At 40.0% G+C, this 17,679-nt stretch overlaps 1 protein-coding gene across 4 annotated transcripts in view; it reads right to left on the minus strand.

Moving 5' to 3' along the window:
• celf6 (CUGBP Elav-like family member 6) overlaps positions 1-17,679 on the minus strand; it is a 172,876-nt gene that overhangs the window by 143,443 nt on the left and 11,754 nt on the right. For all 4 annotated transcript variants that reach the window (XM_086071286.1, XM_086071284.1, XM_086071285.1 and 1 more), the window contains exon 2: positions 13,489-13,571. In XM_086071286.1, coding sequence (XP_085927412.1) covers positions 13,489-13,571 — 83 coding nt within the window. The remainder of the gene's footprint in view (positions 1-13,488; positions 13,572-17,679) is intronic.

The raw sequence follows: 17,679 nt of genomic DNA on the forward strand, positions 1-17,679 counted from the left end.
GGGGCATGAGGGGAGGAAGGGGAGGAGGCTGCAGTGCCCTGACCGCATTATCATCTCCCAGTGAGCCTTCATCTATGCCTCCAGCGTCCCTGCACAGCCACAGCCAGCCTCGGACAAGAAGCAGGCAAAGACAAAAGAGTATATACAGGAAGAAAAAGGTGAATTAGGCCGGTGAGAGGCCTGTTTTGGTGGGGGAAGAAAATTGGTGGGAGTGCGAGGGCAAGCTCGGGGGCCTCTGTGATCACAGGAGAGGCGAATGGGAGAGGGAAAAAGTGAACAGAGACATTAGGAATGACGGAGGAAGCCGAGAATTAGAGTTGACAGGAGGGCCTGCGCTGACAGGAAGGAGGAAGCAACAGGGTGAGAAGGGTGGTGGTGGTGGTTGAGTGGGATGGCGGGGGGGAGGCACGAGGAGACAGAATTAGAAGAGTGAGCGCATCTGTTTGCTACTCATGAGTGTGCAGCAGCGTTGCCTAGGAAACGGCAGCCGCTTGGATTATGAGCTCATTAGCGAGCCTCCTTTTCCTCCTCAGAGCGAACACTCAACAATCTGATGCACAATAGCACACGTGTACAATAAAAAAAAGTCTTGCATCATGTTGCGTTCAGCAGGCAAGACCTTTCTGCATCGACATCTCAATATGTCACTTTTATTGTGGACATTTCCACCCTGTGGGTGTGTGTGAGGGGTAAAGGGTGCTAATCTTGGCCGTTATCTTTGCTTGCAGCTCTGCTTCTTATCTACCATTGCTGTCAATCGCAGCAGATCAAACCACCTGACCACCGAAGAGTCATTTTACTTTATTCTGCTGCTTTATTCTATTGAACAAGGACTTAAACAAAAAACAAAAAAAAACAACAATGGTGTTTTTGAACATTGCCAACATTTTGAAATTGGGTTTTAGAAATGTAAAAATTGTTTCATGTCCAATGTACACTCGCTTATTTGTGGTTTGCTAATCACAAATTCACCAACAGGCATTTTCTTCTTTTGAACCTCCTTAGTTATTGGCTGAAAATGTCACACTAATAACAGTTGGATCAAAGTTAACCGAAACTTGGGTCAAAAAAGGGGCCGATTCAACTTTTTGGGTTACTGACCCCAAAATGTTGGTCAAATGAATAACCCACAAAACAACCCTGAAATGGGTTGCTTTGTGGGGTATTAATGTAATTTGACCCAATAATTTGGGTTAAATAGCTCATTAAGATGTGTTGGGTCATTTTGGATTAATTGGGTTATGCAGTTAACCCAAAAAAGTTGAGTCAAATGAATAACCGACTAAGCAGCACCAAAAAATGGGGTTGCTTTGTGTGTTATTAATTTAATTTGATTTTACCAAACATGTTAATGAAAACCACAGGTAGCCGAAAGCAGAATGGCTAATAACTAACAGGGAAAAGAGAACTTATTATGGGCCCATGTGTATTTCACAACAATCATTTATTTAAACAACAAACTCCCCGATATTGCATACACCTCTACATTATTATTATTATTGTTTTTATTCTAGCAATACCTGTAAAAGTGACACCTTCTTGTTCTTTCTCTCTTACGTATCTGTAAGGCGTCTTCAAAAATTGAATAGTTTCAATTTTATTCAGTTTAATAGCACTGTGTTTAACTTTCACGTATTACGTATAATATATTGTCGCAATGGTGAAGCCACATATTTCCCAGCATGCTTGAAATAGTCGTATATAATCGTAATAAGTTAAAAGTTGCTCATTACTTGCTTTGTCATAAGCGTGTCTATGATGTCTTTGGAGATGGAAGAGCAAAGGAACGAGGATCAAAGGATCAAATGATCAAAGGACCTTTTCAGATGAAAGGGTATGAGTGCTACAATACGGTACATAATCTTGAATGTTGGCCTAAGAGAGGCAATCAATGTGCGGAGTGACTTTGCGTCAGCTGTGGCTGGTAGCGGCTATTGGATGAATGTGCATTCTGTTACCATTTGTGGGAATAAAGCGACTGAAGAGCATCAACTCTGGGTGTTACAATATTACTGAAAAATAAATATAATTTGCAAAATAGGAATAATGTAATTGAAATGCATACAAAAATATAGTTAGCAAGTAGAGATAGACCAATATGTTTTTTTCAGAGCCGATACGATGCCGATTATTAGTCAAGGAGGCCGATAACCGATATTTGAAGCCGATGTTCATTTTCAGTAAAAATAAATAAATAAGGGGGGGGGGGAGATATTTGCATCAAGTAAAATAAAAAAATACAAATGCCAATCTGGACTTTGTTGTAATGTCTTAAAGCATTAATGCTTATTGAACAATTTTTCAGACTTTTTAAAAATGTAGAAATGTTTGTTTTTAACCTTAGACAATATACTTCATTTTAAATTTCCCCAAAAAATTATTCACGGAGCTCCCAAGGTTATCAGTACATCCTAAAAACTTAAATGGAGGCTGGAAACACATTTCTTTAATATCGAAAAAAAACTAAATGTTCAGAAGGTTCTCAGGGTAAGCAGCATCTCTTATAAAGTTAACTGAAAATTTCAATAAATAGTTCCCTGAGATTAAAATGGTTTTAGCTTTACCTTTTATCGGCCATCAGATTTTGAAAAAAAGGCCAATACCGATATTCGTCAAAATGCCCAATATCGGCGCTACTATCCCTATTAGCAAGTTACCCCTAAAAGTATTAAAAGGAATCCATCTGTCAGTTTTGAACTGAAAACAAATTTAATTCGTCTATGGTCTGTAGTTTTGTGCATGTCTCCCCACTACACACCCTATTAAATTTTGTGCATGCACACTCATGCACCCACCCACTCCTCACCACGCTAATCCCAACTGCTGGCATTTTTTCTGTTACCGAGCTTTGCCGCGGGGGCGCCTGCAGCCCAGGTACTACAAATAATGAAAAAAAACATAAAATCCCTTTTGGGCAGGTTTAATATTTTTCTTCATTTTTTTGTAAAGCAAGGCGCTTTTATGTGGGGGCAGGAGTGCTCTGGCTCCCTAATGCTGGAGTAATTGTAGATAATGGAGTTTTAAGGACAGCTGCCGATGCAGATTTAAGTAGGATTTGAGTGGAGATTTATGGCGGAGGGAGAACGAGTGGCAGGGTGCAAAAGTTGGAGAGGTGCGAGGAAGTCAAGGAGGGTTTGTGGAGAAGGAGGGTTTTGCTGCGGCTTATCCCGGCGAAGGTGAGAAGCAGGTGAGACGGGAGGAGGGGAACTAAACGCCTATGTCTTATTGCACGGTAAAATAACTCAAATAAAACTCGTCGGTAGGTTAGTGTGAAATGGGAGGACGTCTGGCTGAGGGAAGGGGGAGATGAGGGCACAAGCTGGATGACTAATTGGGGGGATGCGAAATGAGGCTTGACTCAATCTACACCCTTGAATCAACTCTGCCCTGCAGCATGCTTCAAATGGGCTCCCTGAGTACCCCCCCCCCCTTTCCCAACCACACACATACAATACACACCTTGATTATACCCTTTCAATGTTACGCTCTGACTCCTCGTTGTAGGAAATTTGACAGCGAAAAAGGCAGCACTCTAAAAGGGGCAGTTGAGATATTGGTCAATACTTAGCAGGGGCACAAAAATAGGGGAACGGAGAGTGAGTAATATCATCTAAACGCATCGCCATGAAAGCGATTTGAGAGTGGGGGGAGGTGGGGTGGGCTCGGGGGCGGGGGCGGAGGGGTGTTCGGCTCGCTGTAAAAGCATCCGTGCGTGGCTCCTCGGCTGCCGTGGCACTCACACTTTATGAGCTATGGAGGTGCCGTCTCCCCTTTTAATGATACAGTTTAAATGGAAAAGCAGGAGCTTCTGTCGCCACCAAGGACTCCATGTGCCGAACCCTTGCAACCTCCATCTCGCAAAAGATTTCAGGCTAAGGTAAAGAGTTTTCCCTCCGATATGGAAAGTTTTACTCAGATTGGAATAAAACATGAACTTGAGCGCAATAATGTGCAAATCTAACGATTGAGTCAAATTAGTCAATCCATCAAGACCTCCAAACTTCCATCTACCAATTGTCCTGTTTCAGGGTAGCTGGAATCTGTCTCTGCTGACTTGGGGCAAAAGACAGATGATACCCAGCATTGGTCATCAGTCAATCACAAACCATATTAGACAGACATTGAAAATCAATCCACCAAAGTAGTTTGTGTGTATCGCTACACTACTATCGTCCATCCACTTTATACTATCCTGTTCAATGTCTTGGCAAGTACACCCTGGATTGGTTGCCAGTCAATCATTGGGCACATATGGAGACAGAAAACAAATCACTTTTTTGTATTTTTAACAATAATATGCTCTATGCAGCCCTACTAGTCTAAGTATGGCATTATGGTTAATATTGCATTAGTGGAATATGAGTTATGACACAAAATCCAGCCGTTTTTTTAATCCATCTCAGGGGGCGGCCATTTTGCCACTTGCTGTCGACTGAAGATGACATCACTGTTGCTCAGGGCTCCGGCAACCACCAATCACAGCGCAGCTTCAGAAAACTGGTGAGCTGTGGTTGGTCGTTGCCTGAGCCCTGAGCAACTATGATGTAATCTACAGTCAAATGCAAGTGGCAAAATGGCTGGATTTTGCTTCATAATTCATATTCCACAAATGTAATATTATTCAGAATGTCATGTTTAGACTAGTGAGGTCGCATAGCCTATAACATATTATTATCAAAATATGTTTAAGGTTGGCTTCCATTTTAAAAGGGAAGCCAAGTAAAAAAAAATCATGTTCGCCCCTATTAATCTAAACACACTATTTGTTTATGAATCACAGACTTCCATATGAATAGGAATGGGAATTTAATAGAAAATTGCACAAAATCAGATTATGTTCATATAACATGACGCTTTGTTAGCATTCCTAAGCTTGCAAAACAATCTTAGCAACACACAAGCAATTGTGGACAATTAGACATGGTGTTGTAATAATGCCGTTACATTTTTTGAGAATGCTGAGACCAAAAGTAATGAACCATACAAAAAATAACTGCATCATATTAGAAGTAGAATATTTCGAAATGGATGTGTTGTATTTTTTTTTCTCAAACTCAAACTCCCGTTATACGTAAATATTTGAAGATCTTTTCAAAGTGTTTATTGTATGTTGTTTTGATACATGGAAGAAAACTTTTCTTTTTTTAAATTTAAATGACCCCTAAATAATATTTTGTATTTTGTGATTATTCACGAGCTACTTATTAAAGCCATGCGATTTATGAAGATTGCAATTTTTGATAGACTTGTTTCTGTATCTTGCTGGGAGTGGATTAAGGAATTTACTTTTCAATTCATTCAGACCTGCTACACTTTCACACAAATTGTAGCTTATCAGCAGTTTTTTCATCTTATTGCATGATATATTATTTTTATATGCCCAATAAAAATTAATAAAATGTAATAAACTGTTACATACAAAAACTGCACTTTCCTGTAAAAGTTTGATGTACTTAAGGAAAGAAATACGAACACACACTGTAGTTGGCATGTAGTGTAGTGTACAGTGTGACTCATATGAGCCCACCATCAGCAGTTATTCTCCGTGCAATAAAACAGGCAGACTAACTAATGGAACCACCCACACACAAAGCATACTTCTTTTTTTTTCTTTTTTTTTTATCTCACGCACACAACTTTCACAAACAACACACAGATGCACACACGCGCTTCGCTTCGTCCCAGCCCACTCATTGCTCGTTATGCAGCATTCTTTTTTTATTTTTTATTTTTTTTATGTTGTATGTTGCGGCCGCTCGCTGTGCCGCCGCACAAACTGACTCCCCGAACAAACTTCCTCCCAATTACCGTTTGACTTTCCCGCCATTTCTCCTTGTATGCCCTCCTGTCTTTAATCAGCACGTAAACAAGTGCAAGGTCATTGTCTTCCTTTCACTATGAACGGCGGGAGATAAGAGGAACGTGCATGTGGTTAATCCTTCGGACAAGCTGATGGAGGAGTTTATCCCGGTGATGCTGTGCTCATAATTATGTTTCATATTTTCTTTCTCTCATTGTGACTCAGCAGTTTACCAAACAATCTCACTGGCGCAACGCTTTATTTTTGCGTTTGCATGGATGCTGCTACCATGTCTCAGATTCAAGAGGTTCTGGGTTCACCTTAATCAGCAAGTTTATTTCCAGCCGGAAAAGAAATAAAAAGTCCTTATTTTTCATATTTATTGACAACTGGCTGATCTTGCTGCAGCACGGGCTTTGATTTTTAATTGCTTGAGGAAGTGGACTCTCCCAGCTGGCAGCCCAGCTTAGAAGCAGCGGCCCAGCCCGAGCGAAAGTAAAGTTACGAAACTTCGAAGCGTTCCTTCCTGGAACGATGACAGCCCCCACACTCTCATTTCCATTCATCGCTATTTGTCAGCCTTCTCCCCACTCTTTCGCTCTCGCTCTCTCTGTGAAGCAGGGATGTTAACAATGCTGTCCCCCCTACATTTACCAGTTATGCCTCATTACAGCTAAAGAAGCGGCTAAATTAGTGCAGGAGAGCGTGCACCTGTCAGCCAGGGGAAGAGAAGGTGGCGACGAAGGGGAGGGAAGGTAAAGGAAGCGCTTACTTGAACACGCTTATTAACCAAACCGGGCCGGCTTCTCATCTTCCAGCGTCTGCTTCGTTATTAGCGACGTTTCTACAGCAGAGGCAATATTTGCTGACCGATCTAAAGTGTCTGGCCCAGTTTTTTTTTTTTTATTATCTTGAAAGATTTAGTCGATAATCCCTTCTTAATTTGTCCCTGCGGTCATTTCGGGGGGGAAAAGGAAGGTCGGTCTCATAAGCGCAGGGTAAGAACTTGTCATAAATTAACCTGCTGCGACCCTGCTTCTTTATGCAAGGACATTACATGTGGGCTTTTCTATCTCGCAATCGGAATCCTTTTTAATATTTTAATGCCAGGACAGTACAGCACAAAAATGGGATGATTCGGAGATAATGTAAAAGAAACTGCAAATAAAAAAAAAAAAAAGAGAGAGATGCTATAATTCATTTGAGAGAATTTGTTTTCTATACGACAGTATAAGATAGGTTTCCCTTAAATAAAAAAATAAATTTCTACAATTCCGATAAAGTACAATTTCTAGTCTTTGCTTCTGAGGCATAATTCTCCTAACGCCCCGTCTCACGAGATCTTGTAATTCTTCTAAAATCTCATGAAATGTTCCTGCAAGAAGATGGACACCAAGAGTTGTTTGCAAAACATCCATGGTGTTGTTTTGATTAGTTTAATCCAGTGTGTCTCAATTATTTTTTGTTGCGCCCTCCCAAGGAGAAGAAAATATTTCGCGCCCCCGCCATCCTTCCACCGCAACTAAAACATTTCTACAAAATAGTCTCTGGTGAGTAGCTAATGCCGCCACTTACTGTAGTGGAGGTGCAATTACACTTTATTCCAGTATGGCCAAACAACATAAAAAATGTCCTTTGAGGTCACAGTTGGCATCACACATCATTCATGCAACCCGTCTGTGTCAGCAAAACACTTAATGTTGTCTCTGTTTTGTACCTCTACCAAGGATTCATACTTCCTTAGCATAGCCATTAGGTTTTATCAGCTTTCTGTCCAATGGTGTAGAAAGAGAGAGTATGTGGAAATAGAAACATTGTTCTCGTTCATTTCCGCATTTGTTTAACCCAAGAGGATTTACTGTACGGGCTCTATATCGTTTCCAGCCCAAGAGTTCTTCAGCCTCGAAGCCTATAAAACCGCTATCTGTCCCCCTCGTCTGTCCAGTACTTTGGGGCTGCCACATTCACTGGCTGCCTCTAAAAATCAACTGTTTTGTCATAAAAAAAAAAAAATAATAAAATAACAGTCATGCCTCCTCCCCCATTCATTTTTTGTCAGGATTACAATTTAACACTCTCCAATGTTGAAAATCCCATCAGATGGAACAAAATTAATTTCTGCACAATAAGGAGAGCCACCGGCCACATAACAGGGGACAATGCCGAGTTCGTACCGTAATTGTGAGTCCATTCGCTCCCGAAATAGGCGGAATGGCTCTGCACAGCGCGACGGCGGAGTAAATGCCTTCATCCCGCTGGGATAAGAAAGACAATAGGCCATTTTAATTTATTTTCTAAAGCGGACAGTAGAAGGGAAATGATACCGACTTAATTGATGATTAGGAGAGCACAGGGATCGTTTGGAGAGTTCTCGAATCCAGTTTCTCAACATTTTTTTTCTTTTTTTAAACTGGACCTTTTGTAGCATAATTGCCACTGCTCAGGGGGCTCCGGGGGCGGAATAATCTCACACTAAGGACAAATTGATCAGCAGCAGACACAATTAGTCCCATAAAAGGATACATAAAGGAACTGTGGTGTCCAAGTAAAGAGGAAAAATTGATCTACTGGAGCTCTGTGTAAAACATACACCTGGAAGCCTGTAGACAAGAAACCTGACACTGCATGTTTCATTGTGCTAAATCATGGATGTTAAATTAGCTAAAATTATTAACAATCCTCTTTTCAGTTTTGATAAAATTACTCCCATAAAGCAAGATGAATGACATTAGGTTTTGTTTAGTTTTTTTGTGTTTTTTATTTATTTATTTTATTTATTTATTTATTTTGGGGGGGGGGGGGCACTTTAACATTAAGTTGATTTTCAAGTTTGTTTTTTTTCTCACACATTTTGCACCATGCAAAATACTAGATCAGAAATTTTAATCCATCAATCAGGACATTTAGTACTTATCCACTTTGAGGTAACTCCGCTGTGGCTAGGCATGGTCCGATTGCCGGTTTGGCGGTTTACCGTGGTTTTAAAAGTCAAGCATTCAATAACCTCTAAAACTGGCTATCACTGGCAATGAGCTCTTCTTTTCTTTTTTGAGAGGACTTCGAAGCAGGGCACAGTTTGATTGGCTGCTTGCCATCCCTTTGAAGTTAATAGCTTCCAATTATTGCATTCCTCCTTCTCAGTGCGTAACGGTGGAGGAAAGGAGCAAGACGGGACACTACAATGAACGATGCCTTTTTTTGCTCCGCTTAATGTGCACTGTCCCTAAAAAAATATATAAAAAACAACATAACAAAAAATGCCAGCTGGTACTAGTTAGCCCCAAGGACATCATGAGTAGCCCATTAACTTAACATGATGCATGTTTCTTGTACATTAAATATTCTATCTTTTGTTTGAAAATCAAATTGATTGTGTTAAAAAAAATTGTATCTATTATTTAAAAAAAAAAAAAAATTATGTAAGGATCATTCACCCAACCTATTCTATGTTAACAGGAGCATGTTATTTTTATTTTTATGTTTTTTATAATGAATGAAAATAGGTAAGATTGTATAGCCAAAATAAGACAATTACAATGACATTTGGAAATACAGTAGCACACATGCCAAGAGCTCTTCAGCAAGCGTACATGATTACAGGAGCTGTGGGACGACACCCAATCTCCTCCTGACCCCATTTTCGTATGATGCATACATGAGTCAATCTTTGGAATTTTCCATGGTGGGGGGGAAGAAGAAAAAAGCAACCCCAAGATTTTGGGCCACATTTCCCCCTGCAGTGTGCTCATTTGGCGGTTTCATCATCAACACAGCAGACAGGTGCTGATTATACTTCCCCCAGCTTCCCACCACAACAAAGACAACTCTACATATATGAGAACTCATCACATTACACAGAGTATGAAGTGAGGAGAGGGGGTGGAAGTAAAAGCAGAAGAGATATTATGCATGATGGGAGGAGGAAGACAGACAAAGAGAAGCCGTTTTTTTTTTAATCCCCCAACATTATAATTGGCTTTTGGGCTTCACTCGCACCCAATTAGCATGCTTGTTACACGCAAACACTAGCAGCTAATTGGCCCGAGAGGAGAGGGTGGCGTGGCCCCCGAGAGGAGAGAGCAGCATTCATTTGAAGATTAGCTCTTCCAATGTCAGGAGGGTGTTTGGCAAACACTTGTAAGAAACATTTCAGTGCAGCGGCAACTGCAAATATTAGTTACACTTCCGTGCCGCCTTTATGGCCAGATGGCGTTGCGAATGAGAGGATATGATTGTTGTAGAATGTTTGGGCAATCAAAAAGGCATTGGGACTTACTTGGAGGGGGAAATAGACTTCAAACATGTCATATGTGTTTTATTCTTAGCATTTTCGTTATCAGTCATACAAACCTGTAGTTACGTATCGCCCCATATATTCTATGTAGATCACTGAGAAGAAGAAAGAAGCTTCCTAACTCAGTGCTAATGTCCTTGTGGTCCTTTGAGAGAGATATTCACCAAAATAGATATAAAGGTTTTCATATAGCTTACCAAGCAATACTGTAGTTGTGGTTTGGGGTAAAACTAGTTATCAGTCGAGCTGGTATACTAATGCAACAGCAGAGCCCAACCCAAGACACGCTTAGGACCGCCCCTCATTTGAATAACATTTCGACCTGACAGAGCGTCTGCAGCATGAAATAAATAAATGTGATAGCAGAGCGGTTTTATTTATTGATTGGTATTTAATTATATTTATATATTTATTTCGACATTTATTTTTATATTTATTTGTATTTTTTGAATCTTATTTTTTAGTTTTGCATTTATTTTTACGTTTATTTATTTATTTAGGGATATATATATATTAGTGCAAAGTGCTAATAAGAAAATAGCACAGTGTGAGAAAAGTGTGAAAACTGTTAAATAAAGAAGACTTGTTATTGGAAACCAATTTCTAAATAGAGAAGTATGATGAGAGAAACTTGTATTAAATGAGATTATGAGGCCATTTCAGGTTACATTCAGTGGCTCTTTTCATAACGTATTAAACTAATATTATTGGAAGGTAATATTGACAACATGTATCCGTCATCGAAGTATACAAAAAATATGGATTTTACTTTATATATTTAGACATGACTTGGAAGGAAAGGCACTTGAACATGATTAAACTTTTATTAAAAAAAAAAAAAAAAAGGAAAAAGGAAAAACATGGAAACAAAAACAAATTGACTAGATTATTTGCATTTAGCGTACCGAAACAAGGCCAATTTCACAGCTTTCCCAACAAAATTAGCGTATGGGAGGTATAACAGTAGAGTTGGTGCTTATTTTTCTTTGCTATCAGTTTCTGAATGTGTCAGCGTAAACCTCAATTTTGCTTATATCTAAAGCAAGAACATTTGCGAATAAACTTCAACAGACGCTCGCCCCATATACCACCAAATACACGAGACAACAAAATAGGGAAAGTCTGAGGCACACACAGATTTCTCAGATCTTAAAATATTGTGTATCTGTTACAGACCCCCACACATAAAGACTAAAAATCCGGTTTTGGTCGTACTCTCTGTGGTGTGCTACGATTATCTATATAATCACAGATGTCCCCCAAGGTAGAAATCTCATGTGATCTAAGACAAACGATAAGTAACAGACATTCCATTCCAAAAAGCGCTGAAAATAATCAGTCGGGGTGCTTCTTTGATTGGCTACATTTTGTTGACATCACAGTTCATGAAGTCATTAGCAGTTTCTCAATTCAGTTCTTGTCCTTTCTTACGTCCTTGTGAAACGTCAACAGTCGTGGCTCAAGTACTGCTCCAATTGAAATTACGAATAAACCTGGAACGTAAGGAACACTCGGATGGTGTTCTTGTCAGTTAGCTTAAACCAAAGATGCATCGATTGGATATTTAGGAAGACCGTACTTGGCCAGTTCGCAAGACTTTATTCTGCGTTCTTCATATTGACAATCTGCCATTGACTCAGGAGGATGGCACATATGAAAACTGTTTGTCAGAAAATATTGGACACATTTAATATTTAAGATTCTTGACCTATCCTATTATCGGGGGAAAATATACTCCTAACATACCTCAGACAGAAAGAAGTACAGCATCATTTTATAGGATAATTTTTAAAAGATAGTCAGGCGTTAGGTGTCCTTAGACGGGATGAGGCAAAACAGGGACAAAAACAGAACAAAAGTCTTTATGTATACCAGACCTTAGATGGTCATTGTGTATTGGCTTTAAGATGCATCATTTAGTAGGATGAAAGGGGAAAAGTTTTTTTTTTAAATTAGCTAATGCTCCATAGATCAGTCAAGTAGCATGCTAGCTTAAACCTGCTAACTAACTCCTAGCATAAAAACATCTGGAGGTTAAAGTAGAGCTGCCAATCAGACTAAAATCACTGCTGGTTATTTTCATTTCATAAGATGTTCAATGACAGGCGGGAGTGTGGGGAAAAAAAGGCCTTTGTGTTGCCTGACAACCACACACAAGCAGACTCAATCATGCTCTGTAAGGAGAAGCCACTGAAGCGCCGACCATCTCAAAGCATCAGGCCAGGACAATAACAATCAGGCTTGTTGAGAAGTCCTCTCGTCTTTTCTCCCCATGTTTATGGCCTTACTTTTACAGCACACACACACAAACACAGAGAAGGTCAGGACATCTTTATTAGCCCTCAGTGTGCAGCCTGGGCTCTGCATGAGATTGCAGGACTGACCCCTCACTGAGCTGTGTACAGGGCCAATGTTTACCCAAAGCTGGCAGAGCAGGCCATTAACCTCTTTTGAGATAGAAGACAAACAAGAGTGTCCCGTCTTGAGGCCAATAAAGACAGAAACCATCATGACAATCATCTCATTATAAAGCCGCATGGGGTGGGGAGATTGTGCAGCAGAAGCGAGTCCCCCCCACCCTCCCAGGGGTGTTCTTGGGCTGCGGGTTGAAGTACCTGCGATACGCTGCTGAGTGCAAACATGTGATTAACCCAAAAGCAGGAGAGAGACGACCCCCCCCCCCAAGTCCATCAAACACCTCTGGCCCCCTTCTTTGCACACAATTGGTTTTGGTCCCCAACCTCCTCCAGCCCCCTGGTGGTTTAAGATCCCGCGCCTCTGATTAAAGCCTCAACCTGGCAGGGAGGCTAAAAAGTGGGGGTTGGGTGGCGTCTTCTCCTTTAAGACTCGCAGGCGTAATTCAATCACACCTCGATAATTCCCCTGATGCGATGTACTCGCGCGAGTGCAGACACACAACCCGCATCTAGGGTGGCTGAAAGAGGCACTTTTTTTTAATTTAACCTTTTTCGTCATTCATCCATTTGAATTGGAAAGTTATCCATTCGCTGTAGACAAGACGGAGGACGAAGGGAGAAAATAAATGAGAACAAAAACAGCAGATGGCGATAAAGACGGTTAAAATAATTGTTTATACTTACTGTTTGATTATATGTGATAATGAGAGAGGGATTCCTCAAGGCAATTAGTGTTTGCGGCTGCCATATTGTGAGAGGACGTGGGGAAGGACGGATGTTATGAAGCAGCGCCGATCAAATATCTTCACTCTGATCATTTAGTGTAAGAGCCCACAAGGTGAGGTAGACCGCTCCTACTTATGCGGGTGACACAGGTCGATGTCTGTATAAGTCGCCATATCAACCTGGCCAACCGGGGACTCGGGGAGGGTTTCGGCCCGAGGTTCACGGACGATAAGGCGGGAGGATAAACTTACCCCTGGCAGAGTCTTCTGTTCATGGAGGGCGCTCTGGGCTTTCAGTGCTGACTCTCTGGCACAGTATGTAAGAAAGGCACATCCTGCACAGACAAGAAAAATATTACTCCAACATTTCAAGGACTGGATCAAAAATCAAGAATGCACTTTGCAGCATTGTCATCAAATTTGTCAAGCCCTGCCACAAATAGCGAAAATTTTTAATTAATTAACGCCCTTTCTATGTCCTAAAATTGCCTATATTAATAGTTTAACCCATAACAATACATACCACAAACTATGATCCCAAAACTGTTTCATATCATTTCAAACTCATCTTACAACATTTAACTGAAAAAAAATGGTTGATTTAGAGAAAATGTGCTTGTGCATGCGTGAGGCGAAGACTCTCCGTCACTTTGAATAGCAACCCAGGCTAAATTTACACACATATTATTATTATTACTAAGAAGAAGAACAAATTTAATTAAAATTAATGTAAATCAGATATTGCTTTTGAATTGTGGTTCAATAGAATAATTGTATTGATTATTAATAATTCCTATCATTGTCCAAAGGGGAAGTCTATTTTGTAATGTATTTTATAATAATGTGTTTTATGTGCCCCCACTAGTATAAATATGGCATTCTGATTAATATTGTGTTTAAGGAATATGAATTAAGCAACAGAATCCACCTGTTTTTATCTACCTGAGGGGGCGGCCGTTTTGCCACTTGCTGTCAATTGAAAATTACATCACAGTTTCTAATGGCTCAGGTAACGACTAATCACGGCTCACCTGTGACGTTCTCAAGCTCCAATCCACAAATGCAATAGTAATCGGAATGTTGTGTTTAGACTAGCGAAGACACATAGAACATATTTTTGTAAAGGATACTTTTGGGTCGACTTCACCCTCAAATTAATGAAATCCAAAGAAAGAAATTATCAGTACTATCAAACTGATTTATACTTTTTGTCCGTCTTTTTTTTTCTTCCTTAATCTATGTGCTCCTCCCTAAGAGTATAGTCTGGGGCTGTTTTTGTTACAGCCATAGACTGTATGACACAAAAGGGCAAGTTATACGAGAAATGTCTCACATCTCTGCTGGTGAGTCACACTGCTGATTTTTGACCCCCTCATAACTTCATATAACGAGCTTAAGCTTTATTTATAACTCCATACTGGGTCAAACTAGATCTGGCTTTGTTCCCCCCTTTGTAGTTTCAAACACATGAGTCATTATATAAGATAGAAAAAAAAAAACAGCTATGACATGAAACTTGCATCCTGAGACTTGTCAGCCAAAAAAAAAAAAAAAAGTTGCAGGAGGTAAACATGCACGGATAAACAAGGTGCTAACAAATGTGCGACAGCTTCCGTCAGGGAGTGTGTCGTGTGTGTTGGGTGCACAGCTGACAGTGGGTGACCCCATTCAGCTTGAGGTTTTGCACCGTGCAGCATAATTTCCCATTACTACATGTCACAGTGGCTGCCAAGCATTCCCACGAGAGAAGAAGGAGCACAACACAGACACACATGCGCCAACACGCACACACGGCGATGATAACCCGCTCACAGCATATAGTCGCCCCCGAAGCCGAGCAACTGGCACCCGGCCAAGAGCGCTCCCTTTCACGACAACCTTCACCCGCTACCAAGCACTTAGTCAGGAGGAAAAATCACCCCCGGAGACCCTGATGAAACGGCATGCCGTACGAACAAAGCGGAAAAAGTTTGGGAGGCACCCAGGGGGGAGGAAAACGATCTTCATCCTCCTCCACGTTACAAAACTGTGAGTCGAGGCCCCGGGATGAGACGGGGTGGGCGTGTCGGCGTCTCGGGAGGCGATTTCCGGCTCTTGGTGTCACACGTGCTTCGCTTTGACAAACACAAGCAATAATAAGATGATTGGAAACGCATCAAAGGACGCGCCTCACTTCAGGGGTGGGAATTCAACCCGGGAATAACAAACAAACCCGTAAATATCAGCGTGCCATGCCGATGAGGGGATTCACATGTTGATCACTGATGAAAATGTCATGTCAGGCAGCTCAAATTGCTCGAAAGACCAAGAGCGCCCTGCAAATTTTAAAGCTTGACAGCAGATGGTTACGTTGAAGGTGGCGCAGGTTGGGTTTGAGCAATAATTATAACTATATGCTTTACTGCAAAATAAAGCACTTTAAAGGTGAAAGTACCACTGATTGTCACGCCCATCTTTACCTGATAAAAATGCACAAAGTGCCTCTCGCTGTTCAACATTCAACAAAGAAGCGGTGAGTAATTCTGCGAGAACAGAATTAATTGCAGCGTCCATTAATCTGTTAAGTTTGTTTGTTTGTCCTCCCCCCGCCATCGGCGCTTCTTGGTTTCGTCCTGCTCTAAACAACGCCTGATTGGTCCAACCTAAAAAAAGGTCGGCTGCGGTGCAAGATGTATTCTCCGGAGTTTGTGGACCCACAAATACCGCGAGGATTCAGTTTGCTGACAAGGTTAGCGTCTGACATACAGATTATTTGCTTTAGACAAAATATTGGGGTCATTTTTTTTTCATTTTAAATTATGCAAGTAATTAACTGATTAGAAAAAGAGGAGGATGAGAATGGATCAAAAAATGTGGAAGACATCCTCATAACATTAATGTAGAAGGAATTTGGCGGGCAAAAAATGTTGATTAAAAGCTAAGTGATTAATCATGATTAATCAACATTCTAAAATGTGATTAATCTGATTTAAAAAATAAAATAGTTTGACAGCTGTAATTTGTTCACAATGTTTTGTCATTGTGTTAAATTGGTCTGGGGAAAAAAGGGTATCGAACATCAACATAACAATGTCCTGATAGCATATCATTCCAAATCAATTGAACTTTAAGCCCTGGATGTAATTAACTCTAAATGCTTTTGAGACCTTCTCTGAATCTTCATAAAAAATTCAAAGCATTCTTGATTTAATATACAACAGCAATTCCAGAACATTCCCTCCACTATACCACAATCCATATCTATTATCATTTTCCTACCTCTTATGTCACTTTCAATTCTTCTTGTATGAAGTATTTACATTTTCAGACCATCTGCAAGGCTTCCAGTGAGATTCATGTCCATTATGTTCTGTGGTTCTGCTTGTGGTATCTTAAACCCAAAGGACTCTGATTGAGAAGGCTTGTTTTGGGAAGTGATGGGAAGAGAAGGGACATTTAAATGGAGTACAGCAGCTGGCGGCAGGTTGTCGCTGTCAGCGTAAAACGTGTGAATTGACTAATGACGATGCCTCAGCAACAACTGACACGTCGGGATGAATTCCAACAGGTAAATATGTATCCTGTGATGATAATATATATTAGTTGTGGAAAGGTCACATCTGGCTGTCAGTGTTGGAGCTGTGCTTCTTTTTTTTGTCCTTATTGAATCTCATTACATAGTAGTAATAATAATAATAATACGTAAAGTCATATAAAAACCACATGGTATTGCTCATGATAACACATAAGACCTCCGCATTGAAAGCATCTGGAATTCTTGTATATAATATTATTAATTTGATAATTAATAATAAAAAATTATTATTAATAACAAAAATAATTATCATGAATACAAATAATTTAATTATAAATGTAATAATTCTGAGTAATACATTTGGCCAAAAGTCAAAATCTGAAGAAATCAAGTATCCAGCACAAGTAATCATTGTCATATAAATCAGCGAGATATAAATCCCCCAGATGTGATTGCAGCCATAAAATGTTAAATAACTCTCTCTGCAAAATGACAAAAATGAAATTATCCCTCTCTACATCCTCGTAGCTCAATTATAGACTGGATTCTGTTACCCAATACATTAGAATTTGGGTTTATTTAAAAAAAAAATATCTTATTTGGATCAAACAATTCAAGCTAATTAGGCGAAAACCTAATTTAGTGTCAGTACTTGTTGCCTGCTTCCGATTGGGGATCATTTGGGCCAATTCTCACGGTCATGTTTGTGACCTCCAACTTTCTTTTTTTTCTTAACATTTTCACCAAGTTGCACACGTTTTTAAATTGTACATGTTTAGGTCCTCAAAAGACAACGTACTCATCATATGCAAATTAATAAACAGTGAGTCCAACATGGTTTAATATTGAATTGATAAAAATAAATGGTGAATAGTAAGGAGCACTTCAACAATGTTTTATTTATTTTTCTATTTTTGATTTAATCTAAT

Source organism: Leptonotus elevatus, chromosome 3 (assembly GCF_054856555.1).
Source record: "Leptonotus elevatus isolate MCC_2025b chromosome 3, RoL_Lele_1.0, whole genome shotgun sequence".
Classification (NCBI taxonomy): Eukaryota; Metazoa; Chordata; class Actinopteri; order Syngnathiformes; family Syngnathidae; genus Leptonotus; species Leptonotus elevatus.